The sequence below is a fragment of the Wyeomyia smithii genome, chromosome 2 (assembly GCF_029784165.1).
Source record: "Wyeomyia smithii strain HCP4-BCI-WySm-NY-G18 chromosome 2, ASM2978416v1, whole genome shotgun sequence".
In the NCBI taxonomy this organism is placed as follows: domain Eukaryota; kingdom Metazoa; phylum Arthropoda; class Insecta; order Diptera; family Culicidae; genus Wyeomyia; species Wyeomyia smithii.
The window spans coordinates 57,265,464-57,280,958 of NC_073695.1; the positions used below are offsets into that span (position 1 = coordinate 57,265,464).

A 15,495-nucleotide genomic window follows, 5' to 3' on the forward strand; every position below is an offset into this window, starting at 1 on the left:
TGCATTCATACCGATCAGCTAAACGATCTTGTCTGCTTACAGTTTTCCAAAGTGATAACGGTAGTGGTGGCGGCTTACTTCATGGGCCTCTTATTGGCCCTAGCTCTGGAGCTACCTGCTACTGCAATACAGAAGCATTTATACGCAAAAAAGATTCGTAAGAGGTATTTGTAACAAGAAAAAAATGGTTTTTAACCAGTTTGAATTTTCAGAGGATGCAGCTAGAGGTTCCGGACCAACAAACACTCAAAAGGACAATGAGAACATTGTGACAAATGGACATTCATAAACTTAAGTTGCAACCGACTAAACAAAGATTAAATCAAAAGACTGTATTATTAGTTGTAAGGAGAGTTCAAAAATACAATCAATACTAAAAGTCAGAGTTCAATATTGCTTTGTTAAATGATGACTTACCTACTTGAATCCAAATGCTATAATGACAAGTTTTCACCTGGATATCTGATTGCAGCTAAACCTATAATATTTATGTCCATTCTGTTGGTGCTCTCGGCTTAAGTTTCTGTGACCATTACATACTATTTTGATTCAAACTTCGAACAGTCTTGAACTTCGAACACTGCAGAATAAATATTGAATTATCATAACTTCCTGGTATGTGGTATGTTTATGATTATGAATGATTATTATTTACCATCCTGTTACATGGAATGTCCTTTAGCCAGTGATGTTTAGCTTTTTACTGTAGGTCCACTAGAAATCATCAGGCGTTGAAAAAAGTGACAGTTAGTGTTTAAACGGTTTCCTATTTATCTCTTAGCGATCACGTAAAGTGTTCGAAATTTAAATCAAAGCCGATTTCTGAATTCTCATTATTTTCATATATAGAACATCATTCCGCGTCGAACATTCGACAGAAACGGACGTGCAAAGTGGTCGTTCTATTACAATCCGGTCCGTGTGTACGAATAGCCAAACAAAAGAGTGTATTATTCAAGGCCATCAGTTGACAGTCGAGTCCGTGTCGCTGTGCTGAGTGATCTCACACCCGGCTCACTGCTGGTGGCTGTATTGGTGCTGCTGTACTGGTGCTGCTGGCTGCTTTGGGTGCAGCTTCGAACGATCGGACAACCACTGCTGGAAGGAAGAAGTAAAGAGGTACGTGTTCTTGTCGGCGCAAGTGCGCTAGTGCGCTACATTTAGCGCGATGGATATAGATCCCTCGCCTCCCGTGCCACCATCCCCGAACCCCCCTGACCCTGACCCTTCTGTTACCCCCTCCCCTGTTCATTCTCCAGTCCCCCCTCGCCCCAGGCTTTACCCGGACGGATCTCAACAGGGCAGCTATACTGTTTATTTTCGTCCAAAGGCAGGAGTGAATTCAAAGCGATTAAACATACTGCAAATTTCTAAAGACCTGACGAAGGGGTACAAGGCCGTGACCGAAATTTCCAAGGTCCGACCTAACAAGCTCCGTGTCGTGGTCAGTGATCTGGCACAGGCCAATGCTATCGCTTGCTCTGAGCTCTTCACACGCGAGTATCGCGTTTACATACCCGCACGAGACGTGGAGATCGACGGTGTCATAACCGATTCGAGTCTGTCTGTCGAGTGTATCCTAAAAAGCGCAACCGGTTGCTTCAAAAATACCGAAACACAGGCGAAGATTTTGGATTGTAAGCAATTGCGGTCCATGTCTCTCGTCGGCGGTAAAAAAGTTTACACTCCGTCAGACTCGTTTCGCGTTACGTTTGCCGGATCTGCACTCCCTAGCCACGTCTCGATCGACCGGGTTCGTCTGCCTGTGCGATTGTATGTACCCCGTGTTATGAATTGCACCAATTGCAAGCAGTTAGGCCACACGGCCGCCTACTGCTGCAATAAGGCACGATGTAGCAAGTGTGGGGAGACTCATGCGGAAGATTCTTGCAGTGTTAATGCTGAAAAATGTATTCACTGTGGGGAAAACCAGCATGAGCTCTCCACATGCCCGGTGTACATGCAGCGCAGAGATAAAATCAAGCGGTCACTTAAGGAGCGTTCAAAGCGTTCTTACGCTGAGATGCTGAAGAAGACCGTGACCACTTCTACCATAACATCGAACCCCTTTGATCTGTTGCCCTCCGATGAAACCGATTTTGACGATTCATCAGCGGGAACATCTTATGCCAATCCTGGGGACTCTAGGAAGAGGAAAAATGTTTCTTCTCCTAAACTTCCCCGTAAAGGTCCTAAGATTTCCCAAAGTGTAATGAAAAGTACGAACAAACCAAACAGTGCTGCGGAAAAACCGAAGCAAACTCCTCCTGGGCTTGCAAATTTAAAGTCCCAGAAGGAGTTCCCAGCACTGCCAGGAACATCTAAAACCCCAGCTGTTCCTTTTGCACATCCAGTTGATGAAACAAACTCTGGATTAGTGAAATTTTCTGACATTGTGGACTGGATTTTTGAAAATTTCAATATACCCGATCCAATCAAAATTTTTCTTACAGCATTCCTCCCAACAGTTAGATCATTTTTGAAGCAGTTGACTGCCCAATGGCCCCTCCTTGCAGCGATTGTATCCTTCGATGCCTAATTCAACTGCGTATATGGAGGATTCTATCTCTGTCTTATAGTGGAATTGTAGAAGTATTTTACCAAAAATTGATTCGTTTAAAGTTTTGAAAAATAAAAACAAATGCGATGCATTTTCCCTTTGTGAAACTTGGCTTACTTCAAATATTGATCTCAACTTCCATGATTTTAATATTATTCGCCTTGATCGAGACACCCCATATGGAGGAGTACTTTTAGGGATTAAAAAGTGCTATTCTTTCTATCGTATTAACCTCCCCTCGATTCCAGGCATCGAAGTTGTCGCATGTCAAATGACAATACAAGGTAAAGAGCTTTGTATTGCCTCAATATATATTCCTCCCAGAGCACAGGTTGGGCAACGGCTGCTCTTTGATTTAATAGAACTCCTTCCCTCGCCACGTTTGATTTTGGGAGACTTCAACTCTCATGGCGTGGCTTGGGGTTCCCCATACAATGATAACCGCTCCTCTTCAATCTATAACCTTTGCGATGACTTCGACATGACTATTTTAAACAACGGTGAAATGACACGTATCCCGAAACCTCCAGCGCGCCCAAGCGCTTTGGATCTATCCTTATGTTCGACGTCGCTACGGTTGGATTGCACATGGAAGGTAATCCTTGATCCTCACGGTAGCGACCATTTGCCTATTCTTATTTCAATTAATAACGGGTCGACTCGCATGCGACCAATTGACATTCCGTATGACCTCACACGGAATGTCGATTGGAAGTTATACGAGGAAATGATTTCAAAAGCGGTCGAGTCGATTCAACATCATCCACCACTTGAAGAATACAACCTCCTCGCGGGCTTGATTCTCGACGCCGCGTTGCAAGCCCAAACGAAGAAATATCCCGGCGTAACGATCAAAGAACGGCCTCCCACTCCGTGGTGGGACCAAGAGTGCTCCGATGTCTACACGCAAAGATCCGACGCGTTTAAGGCCTACCAGAAGGCAGGTATACCTGGCGACTATTTACGGTATTCGGAGCTTAATACCAAGCTTAAAAGTTTGGCTAAAGCAAAGAAACGCGGATATTGGCGTCGGTTCGTGAACGAGACGTCGAGGGATACATCGATGAGCACTCTTTGGAACACAGCCCGAAGAATGCGGAATCGCGTAACGGTCAACGAAAGCGAGGAGTCTTCAAGTCGGTGGATATTTGATTTTGCCAGGAAAGTATGTCCGGACTCTGTTCCTGAGCAAAACATTGTTCGCGATGCGTCTCCGGGCCACGACGCGATAGAATCACCTTTTACGATGGCAGAATTTTCAGTTGCCCTCCTGTTCTGTAACAATAACGCGCCTGGGTTAGATAGAATCAAATTCAACTTGTTGAAGAATCTACCCGGCAATGCCAAGAGGCGCTTGTTGAACTTGTTCAATAAGTTCCTGGAGCAAAACATTGTACCGCAGGATTGGAGGCAATGAAGGTGATCGCCATCCAAAAACCAGGGAAACCAGCTTCTGATCACAACTCTTATAGGCCGATTGCAATGCTATCCTGTATCCGGAAATTGATGGAAAATATGATACTCCGTCGTTTAGACCATTGGGTCGAATCAAATGGTCTACTATCAGATACTCAATTTGGCTTGCGCCGTGCCAAAGGGACGAATGATTGTCTTGCGTTGCTTTCAACAGATATTCAGCTGGCGTATGCTCGCAAAGAACAAATGGCGTCTGCGTTCTTGGACATTAAGGGGGCTTTTGATTCCGTTTCTATTGACATTCTTTCGGGTGAACTTCACCGACAAGGATTTTCTCCAATTTTGAACAATTTTTTGCACAATTTGTTGTCCGAAAAGCACATGCATTTTACGCACGGCGATTTGGCAACTTTTCGCATTAGCTACATGGGTCTTCTCCAGGGCTCATGTTTAAGCCCCCTTCTTTACAACTTTTATGTAAATGACATCGACGAATGTCTGGCAAATTCATGCACAATAAGACAACTTGCAGACGACAGTGTAATCTCTGTTACAGGAGCCAAAGCAGCCGATTTGCAAGGACCATTGCAAGATACCTTGGACAATTTGTCTGCTTGGGCTTTACAGCTAGGTATCGAATTCTCTCCGGAGAAGACTGAGATAGTAGTTTTTTCTAGGAAGCATGAACCTGCTCAGCTTCAAACACAATTAATGGGTAAAACGATTTCTCAGGTTTTGGTACACAAATATCTTGGTGTCTGGTTCGACTCTAAAAGCACCTGGGGTTGTCACGTGAGGTATCTGATGAAAAAATGTCAACAAAGAGTGAATTTTCTTCGTACAATAACCGGACAATGGTGGGGAGCCCACCCAGGAGACCTTATAAGGCTTTAACAAACAACGATATTGTCTGTCATTGAGTACGGGTGTTTCTGCTTCCGCTCCGCAGCAAACACACATTTGATCAAACTGGAGCGAATACAATATCGTTGTTTGCGTATCGCCTTGGGTTGCATGCAATCGACCCATACGATGAGTTTGGAGATCTTAGCTGGAGTACTACCATTGAAAACCCGCTTCTGGAGCCTGTCTTCTCGTATTCTAATCAAATGTGAGGTCTTGAACCGTCCCGTGATTGAAAATTTTTAAAGGTTAATCGAACTTAATTCTCAAACCCGTTTTATGACATTGTATTTCAATCACATGTCCCAAAATATTAGCCCTTCTTCGAATATTCCAAATCGTGTCGACTTATCAAATACTTCTGATTCTACTGTGTTTTTCGATACATCCATGATAGAAGAAACTCGTGGAATCCCGGATCATTTACGCGTGCAGCAGATCCCTGAAATTTTTTCCAATAAATATCGAAACATCAACTGCGACAATATGTACTACACTGACGGATCACTTCTTGATGGGTCCACTGGCTTCGGTATCTTCAATAACAATTTAACCGTCTCCCATAAGCTCGATAATCCTGCTTCTGTTTACGTCGCAGAATTAGCTGCAATTCAGTACACCCTAGGGATTATCGAAAAAATGCCCACGGACCATTATTTCATCTTTACGGACAGTCTCAGTTCCATTGAGGCTCTCCGATCGATGAAAGATGTTAAGCACTCTCCGTATTTCCTGGGGAAAATACGGGAGCATCTGAGTGCTTTATCCGAAAAATCTACTCAGATTACCTTAGCGTGGGTCCCTTCTCACTGCTCGATACCGGGTAATGAGAAAGCGGACTCTTTGGCTAAGGTGGGCGCAACAAACGGTGATATTTATGTAAGACCAATTGCCTTTAATGAATTTTTCGCATTTGTACGTCAGAATACGATCATCAGTTGGCAAAATTCTTGGACCAAGGGGGAACTGGGAAGGTGGTTACATTCCATAATCCCCAAGGTATCGACGAACCCGTGGTTCAAGGGGTTGGATGTAGGTCGGGATTTCATTTGCGTGATGTCCCGGCTTATGTCCAATCACTATAGATTTGACGCGCATCTCCGTCGTGTTGGGCTCGGGGAGAGTGGTATCTGTGCCTGTGGTGAAGGTTATCACGACATAGAGCACGTTGTTTGGTCATGCCCTGTACACCGTGACGCCAGGTCTAGATTAATAGCTTCCCTGCAGGCCGAAGGTAGGCAGCCGGCTGTTCCTGTTCGTGATGTCTTGGCGAGCCGTGACCTATCCTACATGTCCCTCATATACGTTTTCCTGAAATCCATCCACGCCCCAGTTTAGTCCTATCCCCTTCCGCCTACATCCAACCAAACGACAAGAACACGTTAAGACCCCGGATCCGGAAACAGCAATCAGACCCGCACGATACTCTCAAGGCCCGATGGAAACAACCCAATATGCCAGTCCGTAATATCTTGGCCCAGCAGTGGAACAAATTTAATATGCTGCTTACCTATGGCAATGAAAACCATCAAACAGCAAACCTGTGCTTTTAATGCAAAATATTCTAGCTTTAAGTTAGATTTAGTTTCAGCTCGTAGTCGGCAGCGAGGATAAAAAATTTGCTTTTAGTTATTAAGATACTTTAGAAAGTAAGCTACCAGATATAATTGGCGCCGTTAAACATTGAATTGTATTTGTGCCGTGTCAAATAAACTATAGATGAAGAAAAAAATATATAGAACATGTTTAAATCTATATAAATAGCACCTAGTTGCAACAGAAATAGGATAACCAACGTGCTACACCTTTAAGTTCGATGCGAAAATTCATTCAATATTTCTTTAGTGCAAGAAGTTACATCATAGCTTAAGTGTTATTTATTAATTTGGCATTTCCTCAAAATGGCATGACCTGATTAACAAAGTTTCTCCAATTCACTCGGTTATCGCGTGCTGCTCTCCAATTCCTGGGACACCGTGTACTCCCCGGCAGATCTCGCTCCACCTGGTCCACTCATCTTGCCCGTGGCGCCCTTGGTCGCCTTCTTTCTACCGGATTCGAGGCAAACACCATCTTCGCAGGGTAGTTATTCGGCATTCTTGAAACATGCCCTGCCCAGCGTATCCGTCCAGTTTTGGCCACCTTTTGGATACTGGGTTCGCCATAGAGTAGTGCGAGCTAATGGTTCATCCTCCGTCTCCATATTCCGTTCTGCTGCACGCCGCAAAAGATCGTCATTAGTACCCGTCGTTAGAAAACTCCGAGCACTCGCAGGTCCTCCTCGAGCATTGCCCACGTTTCATTCCCTCGCTTCGTTGGGTTCGTTCCACTTGCTAATGACGTTCTACGCTACGCTATTGATTGGTGTTCCTATGGTGCTCCAACAGTCCTCGAGAGGAGCCTTCTCCAGCTGGTCCTCTTCCGGTAGCGAAGCTCCAAGCGAATGCGCGAAATCTAGCCGGGGTGGGCGTCGGTACCAAATGTTGTTAACAACGGGGAGTTTTGGACTCATCTTAACCATCACCAGGTAGTGGTCCGAGTCGACGTTAGCACTCCCATAGGATCTATCTGTTTTTCCTGGCCAACCTGAGCGTTGAAATTCCTAATGATGATCTTGATATCATGTTTTGGACAGTGGTTGTACTCATGCTATAACTGCGCCTAAAATTCATCATTGTCGTCTTCGGTACTCCCGAGCTGCGGGCTGTGCACGTTTATGGTGCTGATGTTGAAGAACAGGCCCTTGATTCTCGACCTGCACATTCAAGAGCTGATTAGAAACTACTCGTTTCTTCAAAAGCTGTCCATGCGTTTCTAGCTCTAGTAGATGGCATGGCCATCCCGGAACGCACGTACCATTGAGCCTTTGCAGCACACCTCCTGCAGTTCTACGACGTCGAACCTGCAGGATTTTAATACTTAGGAGCACCGATGGAAAAAAATCGCTTCTAGCGACTAATGAATACATATAAACCAAGCCTATGATGCGTTGACATCGTCGTCAGTGTGCGAGTTATTCTTATTCTTCGCACATTTGCAAACAGACCTCCATGGTAGGTGAATAAAAAATCGTTACTGGTGCACTCTCTCCGCCTTCCTTCTTACGATGTACTTTTCATCGTGGGAGCACGCAATATATGTTATTCTCTATATGTGCACATCTGAGAATATAAAGTTAGTCGCGTTATGAACAATTACTTAAGTAATGAATAAGAGAAATTGGATCGTAAATATTTACTCAATGATGGGGATTTTTTTTTCAAGAAAGAGAGTTCGTGTTTTCCTACTCTCACTCAACTCAACGGGGTTTTTTTTTTGGTGGTAGCTGGTAGGTGCAAGCGCAAGTGCAAATTTCTAGTTGGTTAGAAGCTTTTGTCGGTAAAGGGCGTCAAGATGGACAAAGGGCTAAGAAAAAATAATGTATCCGAAAAAGTTCGGCAAATGTTTGTGGCGGAGAATGGCAACTTCCGGTGCACGGCGGTGGAAAATTGTAGCTATCGGCCAAAAGTCAATAACGTTACGAACTGCCATCGTAACTTTTTCTCTCTCAGTTTGCCATGATCAGACAACAAATATTTAGCTAACCTTTTATAGTGTTTTCATAACAAAAAATGAGATTTCGGAAATTTTAACTTAAACAACTTTTTAACAATTTTAAATTTTGTGTATTGATAATGTAAAGCAATGCCTTGGTGCTACATTCCGTCTTGAAATTTGAACTTCTGTTTATTATACACAGACTTCGCAGCCAACTGTTGAGTGTACAGGACAATTGCGGGGCTAGAGCTACGATCCTTCTGACACTTTTAGTTTTCCCCGAGCTGGAGAGAGAGAGACTATTTTATTTCAAATAAAGTTGTTCCTTGATCATTGACAAAATTGATTTTTTTGACGTAGAATACGTCTTACGGCAACATATATAGGGGTTCAACTTCAATACAGGGATCCAATTTTGAAAACCGAAAACATGGAGAGCGTCACGAAAATTGTCCAATTTCAAACGTTCTAAACTCAGTCAGTTTTCAACCGATTTCCGTCATTTTTGCAGCAATCGATTGGAAAATCATTTAACCCTCTAACGCTCACAAGGTTTATGTTTAAAATTTATAGCTTCACCAGAAAATTCAAGCTGAACACTTTGTAGACTAACTAAAATTACTGTCAACTGTAGTATTTTGAAGAAAATGCCCAGTGATGCTCTGAGGCAGCATATAAAAGTTTATAGAACAATCGTAAGCACAACAAACTACTTTATGTCAAGATATGGTGATTATAATTCTTGGTGCTCTAGAGTCACCATGAGCGGGAAAGGGTTAAGCAACCGTCCAAATGCAGAAAATTGTAATCTGACTGTTCGAACTATTGTACTATTGAAAATTGCTGAACCTTGTCGAAACGTAAATGTCGACCTTTGATTGGTTGCTTGCTGCCTTTCCCTAAAAAGGACGACAGAATGGAGTACCTAGTTAGCCAGGAATGCACTCGTTGGGCTATATAAGAGACTGCTTCTCCTCAAGCAATCTCAGTTTACTAGCAGCAGGCAGCAGCGGCGGACAGTAGCAGCGATGGCAGTGGGCAAAGGCGACGTGTTGCAGCAGCGGGCAACAGCGGCGGCGGTAGTGGTTAGCTGCAGAACCTAACTTTTTCAGTTCGGCTCCCTTTTGATCTGAGTTGGACCCCACCAGTGGTAATTCATTTCAGATATCGTTGGGTGAATACAGCCAGAAATTAAATGAGACTCGCACCGCCAGGTGGTTTGAGAAGCCACCATCTTCCAGGGTGTATATATATAGGGTGTGTGCACATATATAACGTGTGTGAATTTTTATAGCGTGTGTCACTAGCGTGCGTGGCCAGCTATATAGCGCGTGCATGTCTATAGCGTGCGTGGCTTGCGTGTGCATGGTTATATAGTTTCTGTGCTTGTCTATAGCGTGTCTGTGCATGTCTATAGCATGTCTGTGCATGTTTATAGCGTGCGTGGCTAGCTATATAGCGTGTGTGCATATCTACAGCGTGCGTGGCTAGCTATATAGCGTGCGTGACTAGCAGTATAGCGATAAACATTATCATATATTGTTTCAAATAAATCATCTCATGTTGATTTTACACAGTAAATCATTCAGAACTAAATCAAAAATTTGCCATGTCAAAAAACAATATTCAGTTTTCAATAAATGGCATTGACAAACATTATTAACCTCTTTTGACTTCAGCTAAGACTCAAAGTTTACTGAGTGTATTTTAACATTTATTTGAAGAATGTTTGCGCCAGTGAACCTGAATCACATATTTTTTCGCTCAAGTCCTACTATTTGCAGCGATCAGTTTTAAAATTATCTACGCTACTGCAAACTGCAGAAAATTGTTCGTATTAAACCTAGGTTACCTAGATGGTGGGAATGCACTATTGGCCTCATCGTAGCCACTGCCTAAATTAAGCTTTCTCAGTGCAACTTGATACAAAAGACAGCCACAAAACAATACAATTTTATTCTTGTTTTGGATATGGCGTCAAGTGAAACTGCTTAGCTGCACATAGCTTCTGCTGTTGTTCTTTGTCGTTACCGGTGCCGTCTGTAGAGGTAAACGTCATCTGGAACAGAGAGACCATTAAATTGATTAACCCCATTGAGTGTATTCCCAAACCTATTGCAAGAAATACATTAGGGGTCTTCACATTGAGCTCGTATACGAATACCCAGTCGTAAACTGTGTATCTTCCATTACTCGTCAATGGAGGTGAGTATTTTTACGGCTGGGTATTTGTTTACGAGCTCGACATGAATACCCATATTGACTTAAGACAGGCTGTCGTATTCTAGGTTAACTCTGCGGTCGTGTCTAATAAACAACCTCTTCAACTTTTTCACGATGGGTAATTCCTTATATATAATTAGTTGGTGTTAAGTCAGATCAACATTTTAATATAAACAAATCCTAGATTTACTACTCTTTGAATTTCGGATTTTTCAAGCTTTTATGCAATTTTGATGTTACGGGCCCGTTTGATTTATCACTAACATCATGTTTCTCCTACTTGACCCATTATGGCCAAACAACATCTGTCGTTACAAACCCAACCAACTTTTCAGAAACAAACCCCCTGTGGTCAATGAAAGCAAATAAATATGTTACCAAAATCGAACAATCGAACCGCACTGTGTCAACAGGGTGTGTTACAACTGATTCAATTGTGACGTACGGAGAACTTACAAAACAAATTTCTTCTAAATATGTATTAAAAATTTTTTCCTTACTGTTACAAGTGTATACAAATTTTAATAACAGTTCGAATATTTTCAAAACAAATAAAAACAAAGGTTCAAACTGTAACTGTTTTCAGTACAGAGCATATAGCTCTGAAACTAACCTTATAATCGTTGTGGCAATGCTTTTCGGTCGGAAGGCTGTGGAATGAGCGCGAAGCCTTTTAAAACCACTATTGTTGGCCCTAACTAGTGTTTCTTGAACTGGTATTCCGCGAACATTCGACTAATTGAAATCAGACCAATCAGGAAAAAAGCTTCGATGAGCTTTTTATCATACCAATTGTTTCTCCTCTCTGTTTTTCGAACTGTTGTGAAAGATAGAAAAAGTTTTAATGATTTGCAAAATATTGCAGATTTTATCAGGTATTAATCAGGCATTAGACGTAAAAAACCCTTGCCATATTTTGTTTGGATTTAAGTTGCATAACATTTTTACTAGGGTAAATATGTTTGTTAAATTAGCCGTTACAAATTTGATCTGTAAATACTTTATGTCATTTGTACTCAGAAATATAGAAAATTGAAAAGGAAGGGAAAAAAAGATCTGAGTTGTTATGCTTATATTCCAAGTTCCTTGTTGAATTTAGTATGAATAAACAAGTCCAGTGATAATAAAAATGTCGTTGCCAGCATATGTTTAATAAGAATGATAATTTTACAAACCTCTACAAATTTTTGCTAAAGATTTTGCTAAAGAAGCCTTATTTTACCTCTCGGTGTTATTTCTGTACTTCTGTACAAATATATTCGGTTCAACACAATTGGCATACAGCACTAAAACCTGAAAATCGCAGCACTGAAACGTGAAAATGCAGTATCAAATCTGCAATAATGCATCCAAAACCAGTTCAAAAGCAAGTCAAGCATTATTCAAAGATTTTCAAAACTCCATCCCCTCTCACTCTTCCATAACGTTACTACCCAAATTAGTATGAGGAAAATATTCCATTCACTAATCATAACAAAAACTAGTGAGTAATGTCATTGACGAAATCGCAACGCAATACAACAAACTTATGATTTCTCGGTAACAAACATAGCACATTTTGGTATCTGTTTGGCTGCTATAGAAAACCTGCTGAAAAAAATACCTTCCGAACTACTTACTCTCCCTCCCATCATCACCGCACCGCATCATCGCTGCTGCGTCACTGCGATGCGAGATGCAATCCAACCAACATTTATGGGACTCTCAATCAGGGTTGCCACATTTAAATCTGTGTTTTCCCTTGAAAAAATCTGAGCATCTGTATCTGAAACAAAAATATCTGTAAAAAAAATCTGTATTGTTTAAACATAAAGAACTTTGTATTTTTTTGAGCTTTATGGTACATAAACAAAATTTCTAGCTTAAAACGTGTGAGGAGTTGAAAATATGTTCAATTTGCTTAATATTTAATGAAATAAAATTTGGAGGGTTTATAAAAATTTATGTCAATTTCGAAAAATCTGTAAATCTGTACTTTTCGACGAAAATCTGTATATCTGTATATGCAGATTCTGTACCGTTACTTAGGCCAAAAATCTGTAAAATACAGATTAATCTGTACATGTGGCATCCCTGCTCTCAATTATTCCTTTACTTGTTGCTATCCTTTTTTCCTACGATGCGCCACGTACGAAGAGAGAATTACAACGGAGCAACGCGCATCACTATATTCTCAGAGTTGTATGTAGTCAACTGTTGTATTTGTCATCTCTGAGTGACCAAGGCACCAACATTTTATTACGTATTGAGAGGATACAATTTTAGTCATGAACTGTGCACTTCATGATGTGCACAACTCAAGATGAAAAAACAATCAGCTCAAAATAGCATTGGGCGATACGACGGAGAGTATCGATACCTCAGTATCGATACCCGAAGAACCAAAAGTATCGAGATACTCAAAATATCGGTCAAAAAGTATCGATACCAGAAGTATCGATACTATAGTTGAGATCATTTTTTGAATGTTTGATAAATACATTTACTCAGGGTGGCCACTCTACCAGGAAAAACGGGAAAAGCGGGAAAAAGCCGGGAATTTCAAAACACCGGGAAAAAATACGGGAAAACCGGGAAATTAGGCTTCACGCCGGGAAAATCATCCTTCTTCGTGTCTGCCGCTTTATTCGTTCAACAGTTTCTGAGGAAATATCAACATGAGACCCTGTTTTTTTTTCATGTTTACCTAACTGGCATGATTCTGCCGGCTAGGGGAAAGCTGGTTGTTGGTTTCAGTTAAAGTCGACAGCGGCTTCGCAGCAAGATCTGCGTCAAATAAAATCAGGCTTGATCAGGTGGATAAATTTACTGTTCCGTAACATATATTGTCAGATTTTAAAGAAGTCAAAAAGTTATCAGCGTCGCGGGAGGCGTATTGAAACTTCTTGTGAATAGTGTTCGACATCGCATCGGGGAGAATCCGGTCAAAAGCCAAATAGGACCGGAAACTTCGAGTCTCGATTTTATTTCGAACCGGACCGGAACGGAGCTAGCCGGTTCTTCATTCTGTGTTGGACCTTTTGACTACTTGATTTTGTTGGGGAAAGACGCCACCTTGAAGAGCTATTTGTTAAAGATTTCTCAGTTTTTTTTTCTATATCAAAAACAAACAGTAGCTAAATTTTTTTTCTTCAAATTGTTTATTCAGAGTGTCAGTTGAATTTATTTTACGGAGAGATTTTTTTTTTGAGAAAATTTTTTATACAATACATTGACCCCAGCTCGAAAATTTTAAAATCCCAGGATCGAAGTTTTTCGAAAAAAAAAATTGTTTTGAAATAACAGATCGTGATTTTGCAAAATGCATCTTGACAGTTCATGTGCATTTTTTTTTTCATTAGTCACTCTGAGGCTCTTCTTCCCAAAGTTCGCTTGAAGTTTTGCCTGAGGACATTTTTCTAGAAGACAAAAACTCTATGCCCCAACTCTTGAATTTATCCCACGCATTTCATTGGCATCCTGATACAGAAGCACTACAAGCTCGAGAGAAGGTTGACAGAGAAAAATGCAGAAGGAAGCAAAAAAGCGCGAGAAGGCAAAGATTGTCAACGATTTGGAGATAAAGAGGGCGAAAATTGTGCAGCAGATCACCATGAAGGTACTTGCTAAAGTCGACAAACAGCTAAACACGATGAAGGAGCAATGTTTTTCATAGTTTTGTAACACTATTTTTGCAAGGCACAAATAAGCATGTGAAAATTGATTTTTTTCTCATATGTTTTAAAAATAAAACACCGGGAAATTTCACTAAACATCATCGGGAAAACCGGGAAATTGAAAATTGATATTAAGTGGCCACCCTGAATTTACTGAAAACCAGTAATCGATTCAGTGATTCGCGAAAATACAGCAAAACTATTTGCTGAACAGAAAACAGTAAATGAATGTTTGCAGGGATCCAGCAAAAGAATTGATATGTCAAAAAATTTACGTCAAGCCGTCATTAGTAAAACACGCCAAATCGCTGTGCAGCTGGTACGGGATCATCGCTAAGCTCCTGATAGCGAATATGGAACCATAGCTAAGTCCTTGTTGAGCTAGATGAACTTAAAAGTTGAAATGATAATCATACATCTCTAGTTCAACAGTAATTTGCCTATGATCCGATTGGCGGATGGAATCTGGTGCCTGAAGCACAGCACACCAAAAATCAGCAAAATTTTGGTGGTTTCCAGCAATGAAAATTTGATGTGCCCAATTTTTCGTTGTTTTTCTGGTATCTATCCGCATTCTCTAGAGCAGCATGAATCAAAAGACTTCACAAACAAATACATACAGGCAATACAGAAATTCTGAGCTTTGGCAAACAAATGAATTAAACAACTTATATCTTCAAGATTTGAATTCACTGGCCCAATGGGCTGTGAAGCTCCCGTCTTATTTGTATAAATTATTGACACACTTCCATATTAATTTAAGAGGAAATTGATGACATAAAAAAGTTAGATATGTCAGCGAAAATAAGATAGTGAAGTCTACCGCTGAATTTTTCTAACTAATAAATAATATTGCAATTTTTTTTTTCACTTGTACTCTAACTTGTGTCGACGGAAAGCATGAGTTAGTTTCCGCTAGCAAATATTCGATCTGAACAGTGTAACCAGAAAACTTATATTTGTTTTTAAAATACAGTCAAGTTTCGCTCGTTGGGCTATGTTTAGTTGGGCTACGTTTTAGTTGGGCTCCCGCTCGTTGGGTTATGGCCCAACTAAATCGAAGCCAAACATCATTTCTGATAACGTTGAATTTCGTTTGAGGGGTTTGTGGATGCATTTCAACGCAGAAATAGAGAAGTAGAATTAATTGAAATAAAAACAAATGAAGCTGAGTATAAATGTAAACAAACAATATTTTAA

General features: G+C 41.0%; 1 protein-coding gene across 1 annotated transcript in view; it reads left to right on the forward strand.

Annotated features, from left to right (window-relative positions):
• LOC129723142 (nose resistant to fluoxetine protein 6-like) overlaps nt 1-383 on the forward strand; it is a 39,469-nt gene extending 39,086 nt beyond the window's left edge. Inside the window, exons 11-12 of the mRNA XM_055677147.1 lie at nt 43-157; nt 213-383. Coding sequence (XP_055533122.1) covers nt 43-157; nt 213-289 — 192 coding nt within the window. The 3' untranslated portion in view covers nt 290-383. The remainder of the gene's footprint in view (nt 1-42; nt 158-212) is intronic.
• The last annotated feature ends 15,112 nt before the right edge of the window (nt 384-15,495 follow it).